This window comes from Salvia splendens, chromosome 4 (genome assembly GCF_004379255.2).
Source record: "Salvia splendens isolate huo1 chromosome 4, SspV2, whole genome shotgun sequence".
Classification (NCBI taxonomy): domain Eukaryota; kingdom Viridiplantae; phylum Streptophyta; class Magnoliopsida; order Lamiales; family Lamiaceae; genus Salvia; species Salvia splendens.
Window position 1 is genome coordinate 9,291,726 of NC_056035.1, and position 22,254 is coordinate 9,313,979.

The 22,254-nt window shown below is 40.0% G+C and overlaps 3 protein-coding genes and 1 pseudogene across 3 annotated transcripts; 1 reads left to right on the plus strand and 3 right to left on the minus strand.

Moving 5' to 3' along the window:
- Positions 1-1,150: 1,150 nt before the first annotated feature.
- LOC121800612 lies at positions 1,151-1,780 on the plus strand. The gene has a single exon (XM_042200143.1). The coding sequence runs from the start codon at positions 1,151-1,153 to the stop codon at positions 1,778-1,780; it is 630 nt and encodes a 209-aa protein (XP_042056077.1).
- A 4,348-nt stretch (positions 1,781-6,128) lies between these two features.
- LOC121798410 lies at positions 6,129-11,872 on the minus strand (annotated as a pseudogene).
- A 3,287-nt stretch (positions 11,873-15,159) lies between these two features.
- Positions 15,160-15,765, minus strand: LOC121800613. The gene has a single exon (XM_042200144.1). The coding sequence runs from the start codon at positions 15,763-15,765 to the stop codon at positions 15,160-15,162; it is 606 nt and encodes a 201-aa protein (XP_042056078.1).
- Positions 15,766-17,881: 2,116 nt separating this feature from the next.
- Positions 17,882-20,169, minus strand: LOC121798409 (protein indeterminate-domain 12-like). The gene is made up of 2 exons (XM_042197395.1): positions 19,022-20,169; positions 17,882-18,745 (listed from the first exon to the last, which is right to left on the minus strand). Exons 1-2 carry the CDS (start codon positions 19,432-19,434, stop codon positions 18,070-18,072), a joined length of 1,089 nt encoding a protein of 362 aa, XP_042053329.1. The 5' UTR covers positions 19,435-20,169; the 3' UTR covers positions 17,882-18,069.
- Between the last annotated feature and the right edge of the window lie 2,085 nt (positions 20,170-22,254).

The window sequence follows — 22,254 nt, forward strand, 5'->3', positions numbered from 1 at the left end:
AAACTATTTTCTTCTTGGTCCGTCCCCTAAAAACAGAAATTTTTTATTTAAGGAAATTCATTTCTCACTAATAAGACGAGACTCATTTTACACTAACAAACTTTTCTTTCTATCTCTCTTATACTTTTCTAATTTTGCATTAAAACTAGTGATGTTTCAAAAGTTTCTATTTGACGGAGGGAGTAGCTCTTATAGCTTGGGAGCATTTTTATCCAAAAAATCTTAAAAAGTGCAAAAGTCCTTCCAGCGATATTATATAAACATACATTGACTTTTAGTGATATTTTAAAAGAATAAAGATTGTGAATGATACTCCATCCGTCCCAATTAAGTTGTGTTGTATTCATTTTTCGAATGTCCTAGCTAAGTTGAGTCATTTTTTTACAAAAAATAAAGCATCCAACCACTTTTATTTTATCTCATCACTTACTTTACTCTCTCATTATATTTCCTACTTTATTCATCTCTCTTACTTTTCAATACAATTTTTTAATCTTTGTGTCTAAATTTTTTGACTCAACTTAGTTTAGACGGAGAGAGTATTAGTACAATGTCCGAGAACTAAAAATGTTGTTATACCCTATACAAGCGAGACCACTCCACTATCGTCACCCAACATGACAAAATAATACTTTTTCTGTTCTATTGTAATTGAGTCACTTCTTTTCTGCACTCATTTAAAAAAAATGACACTAAATAGTAATTAAAAATGAAAATTTATATTACTAATTTTAAAAACTATTCCATGTGTTATTAAGAAAATTTCATTTTTCTAATTCGTATTATCTAAATTTATACATTTTCTTGTGATTCGTATTTATTTTATTAGATGTAAGTAATTTTTTAATAAAATCTAGTAATTTTAATCTGTATTTATCTAATAAAATAATATTTTTTTAAAATTTCGTTCAATAAGAAACGTTTTAATTGAAATATTAAATTTATAAGATAGACAGTTACCCTAATTATGGTGCCTGGGGAATAATCATACGGTCCACTTAACCCAGCTGGTCTTCTCCTGTTCCAATTCTTCTGCTTCGTACTGTGTATTTAAACCCAATCCGCCACTTTTCTCTCTCTCTACTCTGATGACTTGAGACCTCCTCCATCGCCGCACCCAATCCAATCCCTAAATCCCCAAATCGAAGCAATGGGATTGAGCCGCCGCAAGCTCAATCAGCTAATGGTCGCCCCTATCCCCCGCTGCTTCCACCGCGACTACGACGCAAAAACCCCCCACCGCCGCAGCCGCTCCGCCGCCGTTATCCGCCTCGTCAAATCCGATGGCATGGTCGCCATCTACGACACCCCCGTGACCGCCTCGGAGCTGATGGAGGAGTTCCCCAAGCACATGGTTTGCCGCTCCGACTGCTTCTACATCGGGCAGGTCACCCCCGCCCTCTCCCACCACGACCGCCTCCTCCCCGGCCACAATTACTTCCTCCTCCCGGCCAATTTCTTCCAGTCCGCCCTCTCATTCGCCACCTTCCTCCGATGCCGCACCGCCGCCGCCGGCCCGCCGCCTTTCGAGCTCGAGAAGACCGCCGCGGGGGGGCTGCGGGTCAAGGTCACCGAGGAGATGATCGTGCAGCGGCAGAAGGAAATGGAGGCGGAGGCGGAGGTGGCGCGCCGGATCGTCAGGGTCTGCACGACGCCGCAGCTGCGCAAGGACTATGAGATGCTTGTGGGGCGGCGATTGCAGTGGAAGCCCAAGCTCGACTCCATTTCCGAGCAGAAGAGCAGGAAGATTTTGAGGAAAACTAAATCGAATGTCGTTTGAATTCGCCATTTTTTTTAGGTATATTTTGTTCATGTTAGGGATATCAATTTTTTAGCAGGGATTCAATCGATCCACACTTAATTAGCTTTACATATTATACAGTGGAATAGATGATTACTTGTTTTGAAATAAGTAAGTTATACAGTGATTAATCATGTGATGTCCAGTGCAAATTGGAGAATTGGTTGTTTGATTGGAGTGCGCACAGAGAATGAAACAGGAAATCTAATAATGTGCTTTTGCTACAGTGAAAGATAGATCATCAATGTAGGCAAGTAAAGTTAATAATGATGTACGACCACTATATCAAGTCATCAAGATAATTTGCCAATTTTATTCAAGGAGATAATGTGATTGGATAAATTTTACTATCCCTTTGTTTGACTGAGAATAATCTGATATTGCCAACCACATTTCAACATGTAGGCCGGCAATTTGTATTTGTTGGAGTGTTATCGGATCAATCAAATAAGGCTAAACCCTAACTGGATTCTTATTGAGTCTCACCCTATTAACTTTGTTCATGAGCCTACTGTAACGTTAGTAAGTTACTATTCTACAATTTAGATTGACACGATACAATACGTACGGTCTGAAGAACCTGGTATTACATAATTAAAATATGATATAACACTATAATATTTGATATAATATGATTACAACTTTAGTACGATTTAAATTTATTAATAAATTTAATGTATAATATATACTCCCTCCGTCTCACATAATTTGATCCAGTTTTCCATTTCGGGACGTCCCACATAATTTGACTCATTTCACTTTTACCATTTTTGGTAGTGGACCCCACATTCCACTAACTCATTTCTACTCACATTTAATTATAAAACTAATATATAAAAGTAGGACTCACATTCCACTAACTTTTTCAACTCACTTTTCATTACATTTCTTAAAACTCGTGCCCGGTCAAAGTGTCCCAAATTATGTGGGACGGAGGGAGTATATTTTAATATAAATTATAATTTTATTTTTTAGTGGATAATCCAAATTCTTATTGTGTTGAAAGTCAAACCAAATAATACATGACTTAAATTCATTAATTTCGTGATAATTTGTACTCCCTCCATTCCATGTTAATAGAGTCATTTTTCTATTTTGGGAAGTTCTAAATTAATTGAGTCATTTCTATTTTTAGCAAAAAGTAATTCTTCTTTTTACTTTATTCTCTCTTCATCTCTCTTACTTTACTCTCTCTTACTTTTTTCACCATCCATTTAACACATTATCCTTAAACTCCGTGACGAAAAGAAATGCCTCTATTAACAAGTAACGGAGGGAGTATTTTGTATCGAGAAGTAAAAAATTGTGGGCACGCCAATAGATTCTTAATTGCATAATTGGATATTGGTAGTGAGTATATTTGGTTGAGCGGGAGCGGAGAAAACGAAAAAGGACAAGATAGGAGTCAAATGGAGTCAGCTCGCTACCAAATATTTTCTCACGTGCGCTGCCAACTCAGACCTCTCTGCCTCGTCGCCCGCCCCCCCCCCCCCCCCTTTCTCTTCTTCAACTTCTACCCACTAAATAATTGTGCTTTACTATTAAGAGCTTTATTAAGTATTAGTACACGTGAGCTAGATGTCGTCCACATGAATGTGTCAAATGCTTTCATATCAAACCACTTTCAACAAGACCTTATCAAAAATTGCATACTACAACAAAAGACCATTCCTTTCATTCTCATCTTGTTTTTCATAGTTCCATGTTTTTTACTCCACTGTGCTGGAACATGTCAGCCTTTTTTTAAGCCAAGATATTTGACTGCATTGATTGTGTTAGGGCATCACATCACCAGCAGACCCGACCCGCCCTATGCACCGCCACATCAGCATTTTATCCTCCTATCCTTCCACTTGCAGTGGGGCGCCCTAAGGCGCGCCCTATAGATTTGCTATTGTTTTGTTAATTAATTTAAATGTTTTCAAATATATAAATGCAAACTAATTAAAAAACACAACGATTAAATGAAAAGCGACAAATACTACATTGATTAAAAAAAAGTTACACGGGGTTAGAAATTTAAAAAAAAGTTATACTCTACAAAATTCCCAACTTCCGTCGCAGCTCATCGATCAACCCCTGGAGGTATTCGGCTCTGACCGGATCCGTACACTTCATGAGGGCGTTGTGCGTGTCCAACAACGTCCGCGCCATCGAGGCCGTTGCCAACTCCGAGTAGGCAAGTGCCGTCGGGGTCGGGGTAGGGGTCGGGATTGGCGACGGGGAGGCGGTTTGCGAGGAGGATGTCGCATTTGCCTTCCCCTTGTTCTTCGCAGCCTTGACGCCTATGGGACGCCGGGAGGACATCGGTGTGGCGGAACTCTCTTCCTCCGTGTATGTCCGGTTGAGGTCCACCGGACGAGTTCCTCTTTCGCTGCTCGTGTAACCACCAGCGTCGGTGGTCTTCGTCCTCTTCGTCGCACCGGTGTACAGAATCCCGCCTTGGAACTTCTGTTTGTCCCTCAAGAGCACCCAGATGCTGAAATGCTTGAAGTCGCCGTACAGGGACTGGTACGACGGCAGCGCTCTATCGCGCATATCGCTCAAGCTCTCGCCGCTTCCCTCCTCCCTCGAGCACCTCTCGTACTTCGCCGCGAACAGGTTGACTTGCTTCTTCACCAGATCCTAGTGCTTGCAGAGCTGCTCCCTATGGCGCTTATACGCGGTCAGCGGCTTCGCCTCATTGTAGCGATTGGCGGCTTCGCCTCATTGTAGCGCTCGGCGATGCGCTCCCAGTACGCTAGCTGCTTTTGGTTGTTCGCGAATATCGGATCCTCCGATATATCCACCCAACACCTCGCCAAGACGAGAGTTTTATCCAGTTGGTAGTTTGTACGTCCAGGGGCGTACTCTTCATTCGTTGCCGGAGGTGGCAACTTATACGCCCTGTACTTGGTTCGCTTCTTTCTGGCGGGAACGGCAGTGGCGGCGGCGCGACGGGAAGGGGCGGCAGGGCGAGTTGGAGACGGCTCCATGTCAGAGAGACCGTACGAATTCGTACTGAAATCGAGATCGTACTGCGTGTTGGGGTCGAACGACCGATATTCGTCAGGTTGTGTACTCGGCTAACGTGCACCGTCTCCAAACATCGGGCTATTGGGACTTGAGTACTCGCCATCGTCCACGTCGCCCACAGTGGGAGGCCGATGGCGCGGACGATGCCCTATCGTCCGCGGACTAAGCTTAGGGTGAGGACGACGCATCGTCCATCGTCCGCGCACCCACAGTGGCGGACGATGGCGCTCCCGAGGCATCGGACGGCCTATCGTCCGCCCCACTGTGGATGCCCTTAGGCTTAGGCGTTTAGGGCTTGCCGATGTGGACTAGATAATAGTGTTATTAAACATATCTCAGATTTAGGCTAACCAAGGTGTTGATATCAACTTATCTTAATGAGCCTAAATATGCAATAAACTAGGTCTCTTGACCCATTTTGGAAAGGGAAATAAACTTTGTACGGGCATCCACAATGGGGCGCCATATAGTCCGCCCTATAGGGCGCTTTATGCTCCGTCACATCATCATTCTATCCTCCCATCCTTACACCTGCAGTGGGACGCCCTAAAGTCCGTCCTATAGTTTTCACTATTATTTTGTTAATTAATTTTATGTTTTCAAATATATCATGCAAAATAATAAAAAAGCACCACAATTTAAAGACAAATCCTACGTTACTTAATTTAAAAAAAGTTACAATAGTTAGAAATAAAAAAACAAGTTCACTACAGATCAAAAAGGCATACTCTACATCATTCCCAACTCGCGTTATTATTGATTTAAAACCCTGTTTTAAATCAATAATAATGAAGGTGATGCATAATTTAAATTTAAATTTAATTAATACAAATAGATTAATATGATTGTTTTATATAGTTTATAAAATTAATTTTTATTTTATTTTATGAGATGTTGGCAAATAGTTTCAGCCTAGCTTGTTAATTTCTTTTTCATGTTTAAATTTCTTTTTCTATTTTCTTAGAATAATATTTCCATAAAATCCTAGATTCTATAAATATTAGTACAATAGATATAAAATTGAGATTAAATAAATCTTAATAAAGTTCTTTATCAACTACAAATTTATCTGAGATTAATAGATTACAACTATTAAATAGTATTTTTAGAAGTTCCTATATAGAGTAGCTATTAAATAACTATATATAAAAAATAATTAAGCTAGTTTATGTTTACCATTGTCCCACATTATTAGTATAACTAAGAAAGGAGAGAATAGACCATTTTAGTTTATGTTTACCATTGTCCCACATCATTAGTATAACAATGAAATGAGAGAATATGCCATTATAAAAGGAAGAAAAATGGAAGAGTTTATATATATAAATTTTGAAGAATTAAAAAAAATGTGAAACGCGTTGCATAGTCCGCGGTATTATCAGTGTCGCTCGCAGTGGGGCGGACGATGCGTGCTCCAACACCTATCGTCCGCATGGCTACAGTGGCGGACAATAGTCCACCCGATCGTCCACCCCACTGTGGATGCTCTAACCTGACTTAATTTTGAGTTTAAAATACATGTACTAAAAGTAAGGATGAAAAACTCAATAATTTCACTAAGGGTTACATGATAATCTCATATCGATATTCTCGCTAAAAATGTGATCCAAAGATCGCTCTTCATCCAACTCAAAGTTGGCGTTGGAAAACTCGGTGCTGCTGAAGAAAGCTTTCAGAATTCAGATCATTGATTCCGTAATCAAGTGCCTGTATTTGAAAATTCCTCAACCTCAGTTACCAACTAAATCCATAAATAACAGGAAACAGGGAAGGAACGGTGGACAAGCATAAGGTGAAAGCGTAAACTGAATTCAAACTATACGTTGCTTTGTAATTCTTCCACTATTTCTTCAAAGTGAGAGGTTATAAGTAGAATCAGTTACAATTTCTTCAAACTGTCCTTCAAAGTCCCCGAAGAAGGTGCAGAAAATTTCGGTGAAATACTTTTTGAATATCATATAAGTATTTTTTGAAGTTCTACAGAAAGTTTTGAATCATTTCAGTTATCCTACATAAGATATGCTTTCTTTGCTTGAAAGTTCAAAACAAATACACAGTGATTATTCCTTTTCATCCTTTGAGATCTTATTTGTAAAAGCATTTAAGAGCAATTTTTCATAATTATGTCTTTGTCATTAGGATATATGGTCATTCTTAAATTTGAACAAGTGCAAAATGAACGTTTTAAGAAGGTAATAGATGATTAATAGATACTTGGTCCATAAGTACCTTCTGCAATGCTTTCTGCACACCAAACTTTTGGGTTGAGATAAATGAATCAAGCAGAACTTGAATGGCCATGTCCACATCCTCTTGGATGACATGACTTCTGAGGTGCATTCTTGCATGGGCTTTAGACATTCGTATCATTGATTTTATGCGTCTCACTGCAATAGAAACTCTTTGTCCGTTCTACAAAAGTAAAAGCCAAATAGGAGAAAGAAGGGGTCATTATGGTGATATATCTTTAATATACCTCATGAAGAAAACGCAAGGCCAAGTTATCTTACTGATGATTCTCTCCGCAATTCAGCATAAACCTGCGTAAGATTGTTTAAATCTGCATCATGCGACTTCGGATATATATTTAGCTTGACATAGGTTAGGCATTTCTTTAGCATCTCCTGGGGTATTATCTGCAGAGAAAGAAATACTCTTCCATGTTAGAATAATAATTATGAGAGGGTGGTGACAATGCTGATAAGAGATCAAAATTAAGAGTCTAAGACCTCTGGATCTGTATGTCCTGCTTACGCTTGGTTTTCATCCTGTGAATCGTTCCTATGATCAAACTTGGAGCCTTTGGGATGGGAATTGTAGTGACTATCAACTAGAAATTGTGTCAGCATCTCATCAGTTACTGGGTCAACCACATCCTGTATACATCAAATATTTTACGATTAAAGAGCTACTGAAATTCGAGCACAAGAAAGCCATCTGGCACACAAAATTCAAAAAAGACGAACATTGACAACACAAAGAATATCAAATCGGGAGACAATTGGATCAGTGAGTTCCACATTTTGCGAAAATGTCTTTAAGGAATCATATCTGCAGAAAATTATCAAAACTAGCTTTGGAACATATAAATTATTAAAAAAAATAACATGAGGCAATGACCCGGCCTTTCCTTAAAATAGTGTAGAATCGATTGTAATAAGTTTTCTTTTGAAAGTGGAAAGTAAGAAATACATAGGAAATACAAGCAATTTCTGGATAAGTCTCCCAGGATTATGGAAACAGGTGCACTTATCTTATCATGAGTGAAAGACCCCAATAAAAGATCCCTCACAGGAAGGATTTAGGACGTGAAGACCTAAAAAACATGTCTATTTAACTGTCTAAACTTGGACTGTACACACCTTCACCCGATAGGATTTGCAGCAGCAATTACAGAACAGCGCGCCTGGAGAGATGTGACAATCCCAGCTTTTGATATGTTAATATTCTGCTGCTCCATTGCTTCATGGATGCTCACTCTGAATGGTAAAGATGTATAATCAGTTTCATGTACAAATCAAGCAGGCAAGCATTAAAGACACAGCTACTGACCTGTCTTGGTCATTCATTTTACCAAACTCATCAATAAGTCATATGCCTCTATCAGCCAAAACAAGTGCACCTCCTTCAAGAGCACTCCCTTGTGACCGGATCCTTGTAAACTGCAGCAGTGAGTCCTACAGCTGAAGCTCCAGTGGTGTACACAGCCCTTTGTCCAGTCTTCTCAACATACCTAATAAGTTTGTCAACCAATATTACACTATCACCCATAAGCATGACCTTCAAATATACACCAATATTGCTGCATCTCAATCCATCAAAGATGTTAAGATACTGAGAAGCTAACTAAAAAGGTTAATGGGGAATGTGGAATATACAGTAATCCTTTAAGCAAGGAATCAAATTGGATGTATTGTTACTAAAGGAGTTTGGAATTTTGAAACTCCCAGTTTCTATTGAAAGTATACACTTACTTTAGGAGCTAGGACTTAGCAATTTCAGGATCACCGAGCAGGAGTACATTAATAGCTCCTCGTAGATGGTATTTTCCTTCAACATTCTTCTCTTGGCCACCAAACATGGCGAGAGCTATTGCAGTCTTAATGTCTTCGTAGCCATAGATGAAGGGGGCTATTGACTTCGCAATCTGTATTAATTAAAAGGAAAACCAAAAAGGTAAGCAAACATGTAGCAAACCAATTAGATGGACAAAATGCTCAATCAATTAACACTGGATATACCCTTTCTCCAATTCTTGGGTCTTTTGCCAACTTCTAAATTTATTCTTTGTCGTCTTGAGTCAGCTTGTAAGCTGAAAAGAGATCATGTTTCTTGGCAACGTAATTTGCTTCAACCACAGTGGCAAATACAGGAAAGCATTCTTTGTATTTAAGGACAAATCAAAGGTGGTATATATGCCAGTCACCTCCTGGAATTTAAAAAACAACAAAAGTCAAGAGATTATGAGCATCAAAGGAAAATAAGAAAGCTGGGGTTTGAGATGTGAAAGATTTACTATCTCTTAGCCAGGCCGGGCACTATCAATAAGATCATTCAAAAGGATCACTCTTGTATCTCGGTAATCGACCAGCAGGAAAAATTCCAGGGCATTCCTGAAGGGTGAGTTTCTGGTAGTTCCTATACATTGTCTGTATCAAATAAAAAAGTAACTTAGCAGAGATATCAGTAGCATTTAACAGAAACAACAGGGACTGTAAGAATATTTACCTGTTCATTGTTAACAGTAAATGGTCCCTTGGACTGACACTCTGGACACGAACCCACCTTTACCTCTGAACATGAGTTCTGGACAAAAGGCCCCAGAACTGCTCCATTCGTATTTAACTTGCAGTAGTTGAGAAAAAACTCCAGAGCGTCGAGTGACAACTCCACCAATACGAATCATGGTGTTCAAGTGTATCTGCCTGTATGGTATAAATGGAAAGCAAATTTCAGTTGTCACATGGACTACACAAAAATATCATTTCAGGATACAAATTTAACCTAATGTTTCAAGTGTATCTGCCTGTATGGTATAAATGGAAAGCAAATTTCAGTTGTCACATGGACTACACAAAAATATCATTTCAGGATACAAATTTAACCTAATGTTTCAAGTGTATCTGCCTGTATGGTATAAATGGAAAGCAAATTTCAGTTGTCACATGGACTACACAAAAATATCATTTCAGGATACAAATTTAACCTAATGTTTCGTATCTGCTCATAGACAGGTAGTTTAGTGATGCGCACATTTATTTTTGATGGATTTTCTTGTATTTTGGGTGCAAGTAAAAAACAAGCTTATTGGCAACTTCTTCCATAATCTCAAGGACAGACTGTGGAGCATCCGCAAGCCAGATTGCAATGTTGGGATGAGCAAAGATGAATTGAGTATAATCAGTCTCGTGGCTACACTTGTTAACTACAAGAAGAATCAACAAGATAATAATAAGGCACATTAGGTGACTGAAAACAGAAGAAACTCTAAGCTTAGTTTGGGATACTACACACCAGGAAGGTTTCTTCTTACCTGATATCATTTCATTGATCTGCCTTAGATACTCAAAGTCTTCATTCTCGCTCCTTGGCTTGATATATGCGAGCAAAAAACCCTTGAATTTCTTGCCAATGAAACGCCTCACTTCATCTCTAGTAACCCACTCTCTAAGGGTTCCCTGAACCCTATACATGGCATTCTCTGGTTCATCATTCTCTTCATCCTGTGGTAACAGCCAACTGACCCATCAACATGTGCTTATATATGGTGAAAACAATAGTGATATATAGCGTGGAATGTGAATCCATACATCATAGGGGTCATCATCTGTCTGATCAGTCATGGTTCATCATCCCTGGAGTTGCCTTGTGTCCTACCTGGAGAGCTGGCCATTCCATCAGTATCGTCCATACTTTCGGGAGTGGCTGGAGGTCTTAAGTCAGCCCTTGTTCTTTTTGATGGCCTGTAGCTTTCATCATCAGAATCTGCAAAACAAAATATAGCTTTTCCATTAATGGGGCAGTCCAGCTGGCAGGTTTTTGGTGTGGTGAAGCACATCTTGTACTAATACTCTTGAGACAGGAAACATTCCACGCCACAATTCATCGCTCTCAGTTCAGCAACAAGCCCGGATACTCATTCAAAAGAATGCCACTAAATCATAATATTGCTTGCTAGCGTTCTTCAGTTGTTTTAGTCCTCACAACACATTTAGAACGGTAATGTCAAATGTGTAATATAAGTACCTTTATTTGACGTACTAAGTAATCGAAACTTACGATAATGTAAATTAAATTTAACTATTATCACAAAAGCAAAACAAAAGTTGGAACGTCTTATTAGAATTAAAATAGCCGAAACTGAGATAAAAAAAATCGAGGAATGGAGAAAATGACATAAAAACGGACCTTGATCGTGAAGAAGCTGCGGAAGCTTGCGCTGCGAAACGCATGCCTCCTTGGCATCAAGTTCGAGAGAATCGTCAATCCCCATGATCTGGTCCAAATCCCTCTCGCCCTCGAGAGAATCGTCAATCCCCAACCCTTCGTATTGCCGTATTGGCCCTGCACGCCCATCCCCCGATAATCCCTACATCCATCAGTATCGCCATTATTAGTCAAAATGAAGGTTGCAAACCTAGCTGTTTCATAGGTTACTAGAGGCACGCTACGCATCAAAAAGCCACTTACTCCATGAAATTGCCGTTGAAGAGGTCCTCTCCTTCTTCCTCTTCCTCGTTGATGTGTTCTTCTCTGATATCGTCCCTGACGATCTCAGGAATGACGGACGCCTTATCGTCCTCGTCGGTGTAGCTCTGGATGGTGTTGAACTGCAGCTGGTCCGTGTTGAACCCGGCCGAAGTCGGAGAATCAGGTGTGGACGGAAGAATCGCGTTCGCCGCGCCGTCGCCTCCCGAACTGAATGAATCGTCGTCTCCCGCCATCCTCGCTCTGCAGAGGACTCTGTTTACTGCGTGTGTGGAAAAAGATAAGCGAAATGTGGGTTGCCGGAAAGAGAGACTTCGCCGAGAGGGGAACGATTTTCATTTAGGGCATCCACACAACCCCTAATTTCGTTACTTTGGCGGGAAGATTTGGCGCAAAAAATACGGGTTTCACCTTTCTCCCGAACGCACAGGCCCAAATCAATGTTCAGCCCACGTTAAAAGCCCATTTAAATTTTTGCTTTGATTATTAATCCGGAATAGAGTGTCTAAATTTATGTATCTGTAAAATAAATTCTAGGTACTGGTAATGGTATAATAGTATTAGTAGTATAATGATACTACTATCCACTTTATATTTTTCTCTTATTTTATTCATCAAAATTAGCATTCATATATTTAAATAAATTTATGTATGATATCATTTTCCTCCAATAATATTTCAACCTTTTTTTTCTTTTCATCTACCTCTTTATCAATTTTGCTTAAAAACTTATTTTGCTTTAAAACATGCTATCCCAAGATAGATTTCACACTTGGACGATGACACGAGATTTTAGAAAAAACGTGATATATTTTATTGGACAAGCTAAAAAGGAAAATGGGGCATCTACTTTGTAGACGGATGAAGTATTTATATTGTTGCACTATGTTTTGCAATTTTATTTTTATTAAGATAAGATTAGATTTATGAAGTCCTACTTTCTTAGAGTTCCTGACTAATTAATGTGTGGGTTAAAAGAGGCTTTATCACTTGTTTGTTTACATATATTTAGAGAAAGGAAGATATAATCAAATGCAACCTCACGTACAAACTTCAAATTATGGTTTAGACCAACAAAAAATGTCAACATTGTCAATAGATTGACGATGTGTTGATATTTTTTTATTAACGTTATTTGTCATCTATTGACATCAAATCTTGAAATCTAACGGTTCAGATCATTGTTTAGAGTTTATAGGAAAAATGTCATCTGCATTTTATCACTGCATGAGGTGTATAAAAATAAAATTAAGATTACAGAGAAATGTAATGAAAAATGTACATATTCCGAGTCGGAATTAACGTCAGGGAGATTTGCAAGGAAAAAAATTGCATTTATGTGACTCATGTCTATAACAATAATATACTATCTGTTGAAGATGCAAACTACTGACTTAGAGCATCTGCAATGGCGGACGTCAACGCGGAATTCCCAGGGACGTGCCGGAATTTCTTGGCGGACGTCCGCCATTGTGCATACCGGGCGCGGATACGGAATTCCGAGGAGGACGTCGTAGGTCCGCGGAGTTTAGCGGAATTCCGCGCGGAATTCCGTCCTGACGTCCGCCATTGCGTGGACTGTCACGGAATTCCGCACGGAATTCCCGTGTGTTGCATTAAATGTTTTTTTATTTTCTATAAATACATCCCGTTGAACTTCATTTCATTCACACCACTTGTTTTAACGAGTATCTCTTTCTCTAAATACCTTTCTTTCGAATCATCAATGGAACACCACGATAGCGATTCTTCTCCCGCCTCGAGCGATTCACCGGCGCCGCATTTTCCCATCGGCAGGAGTATGCAATTTTCCCAGCCGATGTCCCAAATTCCGGGGATGCTGCCCCAATCTCAAATGCCATCGGGCAAGATGTCGGGGTACTACAACATGTACCCATAGTGGTATGGGATGATGCCCCAGATGCCGGGGATGATGATGCCCGGGATGATGCAAGGATCGTCTGGCGCTTCGAGGAGGAGTAGGCTTGGGGTCCCCCAATCGCCGATGGACAACGTCTATCGGCCCTTTATGGACTTACTGTCGATGGACAACCCGGTGAGTTCTCCTCTCGAGACTCAGTTCACTGGCATCGACACGTTCTCGTTGGAGGAGTTGGAGCTTTCTCCGATCTGGGAGAATCCGTCGGCGACAGATAGAAGGGGGAGGACAGAGCGATGGAGGGGTAGGGGACGGGGCGTCCCGGTGTACGCTGCTGACGTGGGGGAGAGATCCAGCGGGACCAAGAGGACCATCTGGAGCTCGGACGAGTGCGTCGCGCTGGCGAAGGCGTGGATCAGTGTGGTTGAGGATCCATACGTCGGGGTGAACCAGCACATCGATCGGATGTGGTGGCGTATTAGCCAGGGCTACCTACAGTTCAAACCGCCAACGGGGAAGCTCCACAGCTCGGAGCAATGCCGGAAACAATGGGATCGGTTAAAGAAGCCGCTCAGCCGATTTGCCGACATTTACACAAACAACCTCCGCTCTGCAACCAGCGGCATGTCCGCCGAGGATGTGAAGCTGTTGTCTCACCAGCAGTTCCCCGACTCCGAAAAGGGCTTCGGGGAATTCAAATATTGGGAGGTGTATCTCGCGGTGCAGGATTCGCCCAAGTTCACTGCAGGTGTGGAATCCGGCTGGCCGAAGCGAACGAGGATCAACGCATCCGGAGAGTACACCAGCAGTGCTGGTTTCGCTGAACTCCCCCCCCACCGATGCAGAGTTCCCCACTCCCACATCTTCGGCCCGCCGCCGTCGCCCGATTGGGCAAAGGTCCGCTGCGCGTTTGTCGAGAGGAAGTCCCAGCGGATCCGCCGAGGCCCAATCGGCAACACCCACCCAAAATTATCCGGATCCCGAGAACCCCCTCCTATGCCCGCATCGCCGCACATGACGCATTGTTACGTGGGATGCAGGAATGGCGCCAAGCGACTGACCCCCACTACAAGCGGAAGCTTAGACCCCTCCTCAACAGTATGCGCCGCGACGTGGGGGTTCGACGCGATGTCGGATAGCGACGGCGGGGACGGCGAGAGGGGCGGCGGCGGGGACGGCGAGGAAACCGACAGCGGGGAATCCGAGGAGTGAGGAGCCGATTTTTATTTCAAAAATAATGTACTTTTTTTAATCAAGTATGTTTTTTTAAATAAAGTGGTTGAATTTTCTCCGTATTCGTGTCGAACTTTTTAATTCCGTACATTGTTTAATTCAGGAAAGTGTTTAATTTGTTAATTTGTGAATTTTGTTTGTTGTGGGAATTCCGCAGGGAATTCCACCACTGTGCAGTGAGAATTCCGCAGGGAATTCCACCACTTTGCAGTGGGAATTCCGTATGACGTGGCAAAGCAGTGAGAAGTCCTTATGACGTGGCAGGAGGTGTTTTTGGGAATTCCGCGGAGAATTCTGTCGGGACATCCGCACCACTTCGGATGCCCGTATGGAAGACGGTAAACGGATTATTGTGAGAAAAAATAACATTAATTATTTTTTTTATGTAGTCACGCATACACTGGTTGAGATAGTAGCGGATTAACAATTCCCACAAAATGAATACGCGTGGCATGTATCACTCGCATCGACAATTAATAGTAGTAGTAATTAACAAATTTAAAGATAATAATGTATAGTAGGATCACGTAGAATGAGTGGTGTCGAGCATTTGCTGATAGCGCTTGAATGAGAGCAGCTTCTGCAAGCGCATCCGCTTGTGGAATTTGGTGATGAACAAATCCGCCACTTGATTGATATCATCTTCCAGATTGAAACTCTCGCCGCTCTCCTTGGAATTCTTCACCATATCTATGGCCGATATCGACGAATTCGGATCATCCAGCAGCTCCGCCAGCTCCTTCTCCTCCTCCTCCTCGAACAACGAGTGCCTCAGATCTGGATATTTATCATCATCGTCGTCGTCGTCGCCGCCGTAGAATTCTCGTATAGTTTCACATCCGCCGCTGATGTCTTTGCAGCAGCTGGCCGCGGAGTCGCTGCTGTAGAGGACGATCGCCTTGCTTGGATCATCGTCGTCGATTTCGTCGCCAGATTCGTGGTGGTGGAAAATGTGGTTGATCTTGGCGGCGATGGAGAAGCTCTTCTTCTTGGAGAGAAGCGTGAGCGATGTGAGCATGAGGCGCTCTGTCATGGCGTCGGTTTTGCTTCTGACGGCTATGCATTTGGCTCTGGTCATACAACTCACCATTGATATCAGCTGCTTCAACCTCGAACTTTTTTCCTTCATGGTTAATTACTCTGTGATCTATCTCAACACTGACTTGCTAAAGGAGTGGTCACTATATATATAGTTTTGAGTTTTTTGAGTGTGTGTGGTAGTGGGGCTAAGATGCGTGTGTGATGAATGCATGAGCTTTTTGTTTCTTAATTTGTTTGCAAAAGTGAAAAAGCAATGAGCTAAGCCGGCTGCCCTCATTATACAAATTGGTAGAAACTTCAACCCATCTTCCTATGAATTTTAAACATTAAGTATTCATCATACTGGATTCTTGGGAGGACTTATTTAGAAAGATTTCTTCGACTCTAAGGAAATTGTTATCCGCTTCATCAATTTGTTTTATCCCATAATTAATCTCTATTGCTATTAAATTACTTGCCATTTTGTTGGAAATGTATGCCGTTGTGTCATTACATACTAAGTATATAGAATCAAATTAACTGGTGCAACTCAATTAGCTAGAAGAAGAAATTGAGGCTTCTTGTAATTGTACAAGGCCTGTTTTGTACTTTGCCATTAGGTTGTTGCAGAGGAAAGTTATATATTTTGCACATTTGATTAAGTTTGAATAAATCTCCACAAATTATTGTGACAAACATGCAAATTCTTGAAAAATCTATCTTTTTCCTTGCATATCTTCTTAAGTACTACTCCGATTTGCAGGTCGAGTCACTGGGATGTGTATTTGCGGTTCAACAAGCTAAGCATCTCTTATTCTCTTATTTAATTAAATTTATAGAGCAAGTACGCCGATTGGTGAAAATCTAATAAGTAATTAGTAACTAATTAATACCCCTTAGTAATAAATTAATTAACTTCCTACTCAAAAGAATAATACTTCTGATAAGTAATTAACTGAGGTCTTCTTCAGTTTGCTTATAGGGTAAGATAAATATGTTGGGTGAAAGTGCATTACAATTTTACAGCGGAGAAGCAACTGTTGTGGTCATTTTCCCAAAAAAGAGAAAGATGCAACATTCCAACAACTACAAAACTTTATCAATTTAAAAAGCTGATTTGGGTGAAAGCTGATAATAAAGGTGCACTTAACTCTTTAAGCATGTGAGTAAATTAGTTTAGAAGCCCCAATTTGCATTATGTTGCTCCATTCATGCATCATATAAGATAAAGCACACTACTTTATTCCCCCTCGTTATATGTATAACCAGATTTTTATTTTAGGTTGTGAATATGACTATATGAGAGTCACTCATATGAAGATATTTATTTGTAAATAATGATTAGTTCTTCCTTTTTTTGGGGTGGATTTGGGTGATTAAAATGATTGATTTTTGCAAAGTTAAAATGACTCATTTGACCCAAGATATTCTAAAAAGAATACTGATTAATTTGGGATGGAGAAAGTAAGAAGCGTATTGAAGATATTTACAAAACTGATTTTCGCCAAAAACAGAGATACAACTTTGAGATATATATAAAATCTAAATTTGATTATCTCGCCAAAGAAATATGGTTAGTTTGGCTGAGTAACAACAACACCATAGCAGCATATTGACAATTTTATGAATGGATCTAGAAAATAGTAGTACTCCGTATTATTTTTGTTACTATGTATTTTCAGTTAGAATTTGATTTGATTTACTGTCTTTAACCGATTGAGAGTGGGGGATCATATTACTACGCTTCAATATCATACCAAATTTGCTTAACTTTATGGGGATTATTGCTTCCTCATTTTTTTAGCCTTTGCCTTCCACGCCTCCGAATTTGGCACTCCATTTTTTCTGGAGTTTTTCATTTTGCGATGCGAAAATTTGGACAGTGCTGATCATGTATTCGCCTAAATTGCAATCATCCGTGCTGTGCTGTCGATTCCAGTAGCTCTCGACTGCATGTGTCTATCAATCCCGGAAAGGTAGAAATGTTTGTTGCATTTCTTCATTTTCACACCCCTTTTCGTATGGTGAATTAGCGATTTAGATCCTGATAAATTTGATATGGCTCTGTGTGAATATTCATGCTGTGATAGGAAAACAAGTAGGATTGAATTGAACCTGGTAAATTTGATATGACCAAGGTATCTTTTCAGTTGTTGCTTGGTATAAGAATTAAGAACCACCATTTCTTATATTATTGTCGCCAGATCTTCCAAAGAGAAAACACATTGAAGTTTGTTGTGTTAGGAAGTACTAGAACATAGGCTACATCATTCATCATTATCGTGTTCTTGTATTGCTAGAATTAGGGTGAGACATTGATTATATTGATTAGGATTCCCGACTTTTTATGGACATGAATTTTCATTGTGATATTATAGGAGTATCATTTTTTATGTCGTCTTTCCTGATCAAACTACCATTGGGAATGCACATCCTCTAAGCACTGCCTTTCATCCTCATACTCTGTTGCACCCGAAAAAGTTGGAGGTGCCACTCCCAAGAAATCAACAGTCATCTTCTCTTGCTCCTGGAGAACTAGCCCGGTGGAATGGCCGCCGCCTGATGAACCCATAAACACCGAAAGATCATATAAGCCCATCTCTGCAACATCACCTCTAAGCATTCCACTCGAAGCAGTGGATATTAGGGGCGCGGCTGCATTGAAACCAGCCTCAGAAGAGCCCTTGTCTGCGATGTTTCGAGTTTGAGTGAGGTAGCCTGTGAATCCTCTAAGAAGAGTTGGAGACAGAGAAGTACCGTCACTGGTTTTTGAGCCCATTTGTGCAGCCCTCTGCAGCAACGCAGTTGCTGATGTGTAAGAAGAGTTTGCTGCTAAAGGGGGACTACTCAGTCCCCCAATGGCGGCCGCTTTTAGAGTTCTTGGACTGTAAAATGGATTGAAACTGCCGGCCATCATCATCCCATGCGTGCTCAATGACAATGGTTCATGACATGATAAATCTGCAGAAGCAGACATGACTTCTTCAGCATGGTTTTGCACCATTGCTTCACCAGCGTTATGCTTCGCCATATAATTCTCCTCGTTCAAAGCGTCGCAGAACGCTCTGTGAGTCACGAAACTGTCCTTCCTGCCAGTGGCCGAGCCAAAAGTATAGCTTAAAGGGAGCTCAAACATGGTCATACCATTCTATATTAACTAATAGTACTTCCTTAGTCTTGTCATGAGTGAGACGTTTCTTTTTGGACACGCGATTTAAGAAAATTATGTTTAAAAAGTTAAGTGGGGTGAGAAAGGGGAGTAATTGTGTTCTGTTTTGTTAAAAAATGAGTACCCAAAAAGGAATACGAGTCGCTTATGATGGGAATGAGGGAGTATATAAAAAAGTGGAGCATTTTTCACTTACCGTGAGAAGATGGTGCCACAGTCGCAGCGGTACTCGCGGGTGCCACAGATCTTGGCATGCGCCTTCCAGTCGGACTGGACAGCGTAGCGCTTGGAGCACTTGTCACACTTCCACTTCTTGTCTCCGTGCTTCCTGCAGTAGTGCTTCTTGATGCCAGTGAGGTCGCCAAGGGCGCGGGCAGGGTTGTGGTGCACACAGTTGGGCTCCGGGCAGACGTAGACCCGCTTCTTGGCTTGTGTGGCAGGCCTCTGCTTCAGCTTCCATGGCAGGTTGTGGCCTCTCCTGTGCAGCTGCAGATTCTGATCTCGTTGGAATCCTTTGTGGCACACTTCGCAAATGTACCGGTTCGTCGCCATTAGAGTTCTCGGTGATAAGGCCACCACTTCTGCATCAGGATCTACAAAAAAAAACATTGATGGGGGCTTCAGCCCCTCCTACTCCTTAGTGGTTGTTGTTTAAGTTTATGTAAATTAGGTACAATGTTTTGGATATAGTAATGTTTGAAGTAAATCCAGAATGAGGTGCAGACTTGCCTGGATTTCCAGGGAGATTGCGTTTCTTCTTGGACGACGACGTACTGAGGGGGCGAGAGTTGGAGACGTCGCCGGCTGTGTCGGTAGGGCTGTGAGGTTGGAAGTGGTTTTCCTCTCCGAAATCCTCAACAAAGTTGGACTGCATTATGATATTTTGCATGCTTTTTGGCTAGCTACTAGGTAATTGGGTCTCATCTTATATAGGGGAGCGTTATTCTCATATATATATATATATATATATATATATATATATAATAAATGTTTATTAGTAGCAGACAGAAACAAGGACTTGCATCCATGCTTAATCAATACAATAATGATATAATCATTCTCATTATCTGCATTTTGTCTGTTCCTCTCTTATCAACATGAGCCTGCAACTGAGAGAGAGAAACGTAGAGGAAGAGAACAGCGGTAAACATCCTTAGAAAGAGACGAGTGAAGCCTATTGAAGGAGTATTTAAATGCAGTCTTACCTGCTTTGGCCAAGTGCTCATGAGTGTGTGTATGTATTTGTTTGTTTGTCTCATGCATTTTTCTATAGGATAATTAATTAGATCAGCCCCAAATAAGTATATTTTAATCCTTGATGATGTATGATGTGTTAGGTGGTAAGGGAGCTAGTGGGGATTGGGGTGTGGTGGTGTTGCTACTTGCTTGTTTGGTATTATGAAATGGACAAAACAATGGATAAATGGAACCACCATTTTTTATTTTTTATTCTTTATTCATTTTTCTAATATTTTAGAAATCACTGTCCCATTTTATTTTGATGTAATCATTCTTTACCCACTAATTAATTTTGAAATAGTTGGTAGCGCGAAGCTGTGGTGACCTTGATTGAGGTCATGGGTTCACTAGGAGACTTTCGACCTTAATTTATAAACCGGATCAAGCAGGATTAGTCGAATCAAACCAAAAAATAAAAATAAAGAATTTTGAAGCAAATATACCGAATTCTAAGAAGTAGAGACTTGGAGTGCAATAAGAATTCAATATGTAGCTCTATCTATGAAGGTAGAATTAGAGATGGGTGCGATTGGTCTAAAACCATCTCAATGGTACACTAAAACCTAAAATGAGATAGGTATCTAGCTTCAATAGTATTCAAAAACCAATCTCATTTTAATTTTTTGAGAAAAAAAATACCTATCTTTAGGTTTACACTAAACCACCTAAAAGTTTTTCAAATTTTTTGAGTAAAAAAAGTAAAATATAGAGAAATTCTTTTAAGTTTGAATTTAGTGTAAATGATTGGAGTAAAATCATATTTGATATGATATTTACACTAAAATGAGTTTAAATTTAGTTTAAATAATTGGAGATGCACCTGCCTAATGCCATATATCAAGTTCAAATGCATGACTTATAAATTTCTGCTCATTTATTAATCAAAATAAAATTAGAGATTCGTCTCTTCGCTTGAAATGGGCTTTGAAATGGCAACAGCCCATAACGCTTGTTTTGGTCCCACGTATTCTAATTCCTACACTATTTGCTTAATTTTCACATTTACGGTTCAATAATTGAGTTGACTTTAAATTTATTTTTTACATTTACGGTTTAATAATTTAGTTGACTTTAAAACAAATTAACTGTTGTGTTCATTGAATCACGTCTTTTTCATACGTTGCATGACAAATGACATCATTAATATTCAGCAATTCCACATTATTTGCGTGTATCTGCTTCTCTTCAGTAGTTTTTTTAATAAACAAAACAAGATGCTGATCGATAAGATGTGGATATAGACATGTAGTATATGTGTGTTACATATGAAATTTATCAATCAATTGAATTACAAAATATTAAAATATAGTGCTCCTACTATATAGAAAAACAAATACAGTACGTAGTATTGTTCTATAGATATTACAGTACTTGGTTTATTGCTATGGGTATATTGTGAAAATGTGTCACCATAAATATTAGAAAAGTGAAATGTTAACTTAGAAACAAATACTTGAGGACGTATAAGAAAGGAGTTATCAAGGTTTAACTAATTTTAAGTGTATAACTAGAGAATAAATCTCAGCCACATATCTTATTACTCCAAATTAATCCTATGGTTTAAATAACCTTTCAGATTTTTCTCAAAATAATAGCCAAAGGGCATTTTCGGAACTCATAAGATTACCGTGAATTGTGTGTATGCGATTTATACAATCTGAACCAAATTCAGCTTATGATTTCTTCCATATATTCACAATTTGTTCGTCTTCCCTCCAGAATTCTGATTTGATCTTCCTAATCAAATCACGTTTTTTCCTGAATCATCCAGATTTCTGATTTGTTCATCGTGAATCGTCCAAATTTGTGAATTGATCAGCCACGATTTACGATTTTTCTCTATCACGATTCAACGATTCCTGATTTATTCATCCCGATTCATTCCTCCATCGCGATTGGTCAGCCACGATCCATTACTCCAGCTCGATTTATTTCTGATTCATTCCTCCAGCGTGATTGGTCAGCGATATTTGAATTTCTGATCACATAGATTAAATTCTGCAACCATCGTTAGCAGATTATTCTGATTCCGATTCCGATTCCTCTTCGTCGGGAGAAGAAGAAGAAGAAGAAGAAGAAGAAGAAGAGGAAGAAGAAGAAGAAGAAGAAGAATCTAAATGTAATTACAATTATTATCAGTTAAAGTGATGAAGATGAAGTCTATGTGTTTGTTCTTAGCATGATTAGAGT

Bases quoted from the DNA above. Each gene is read 5' to 3' on its own strand.
- LOC121800612 (XM_042200143.1), top strand. From the start codon at position 1,151: ATGGGATTGAGCCGCCGCAAGCTCAATCAGCTAATGGTCGCCCCTATC.
- LOC121800613 (XM_042200144.1), bottom strand. From the start codon at position 15,765: ATGAAGGAAAAAAGTTCGAGGTTGAAGCAGCTGATATCAATGGTGAGT.
- LOC121798409 (XM_042197395.1), bottom strand. From the start codon at position 19,434: ATGTTTTTTTTTGTAGATCCTGATGCAGAAGTGGTGGCCTTATCACCG. The intron at 18,746-19,021 runs GTAAGTGAAAAA...GGCCACTGGCAG, and splicing joins TGTGGCACCATCTTCTCACG to GAAGGACAGTTTCGTGACTC.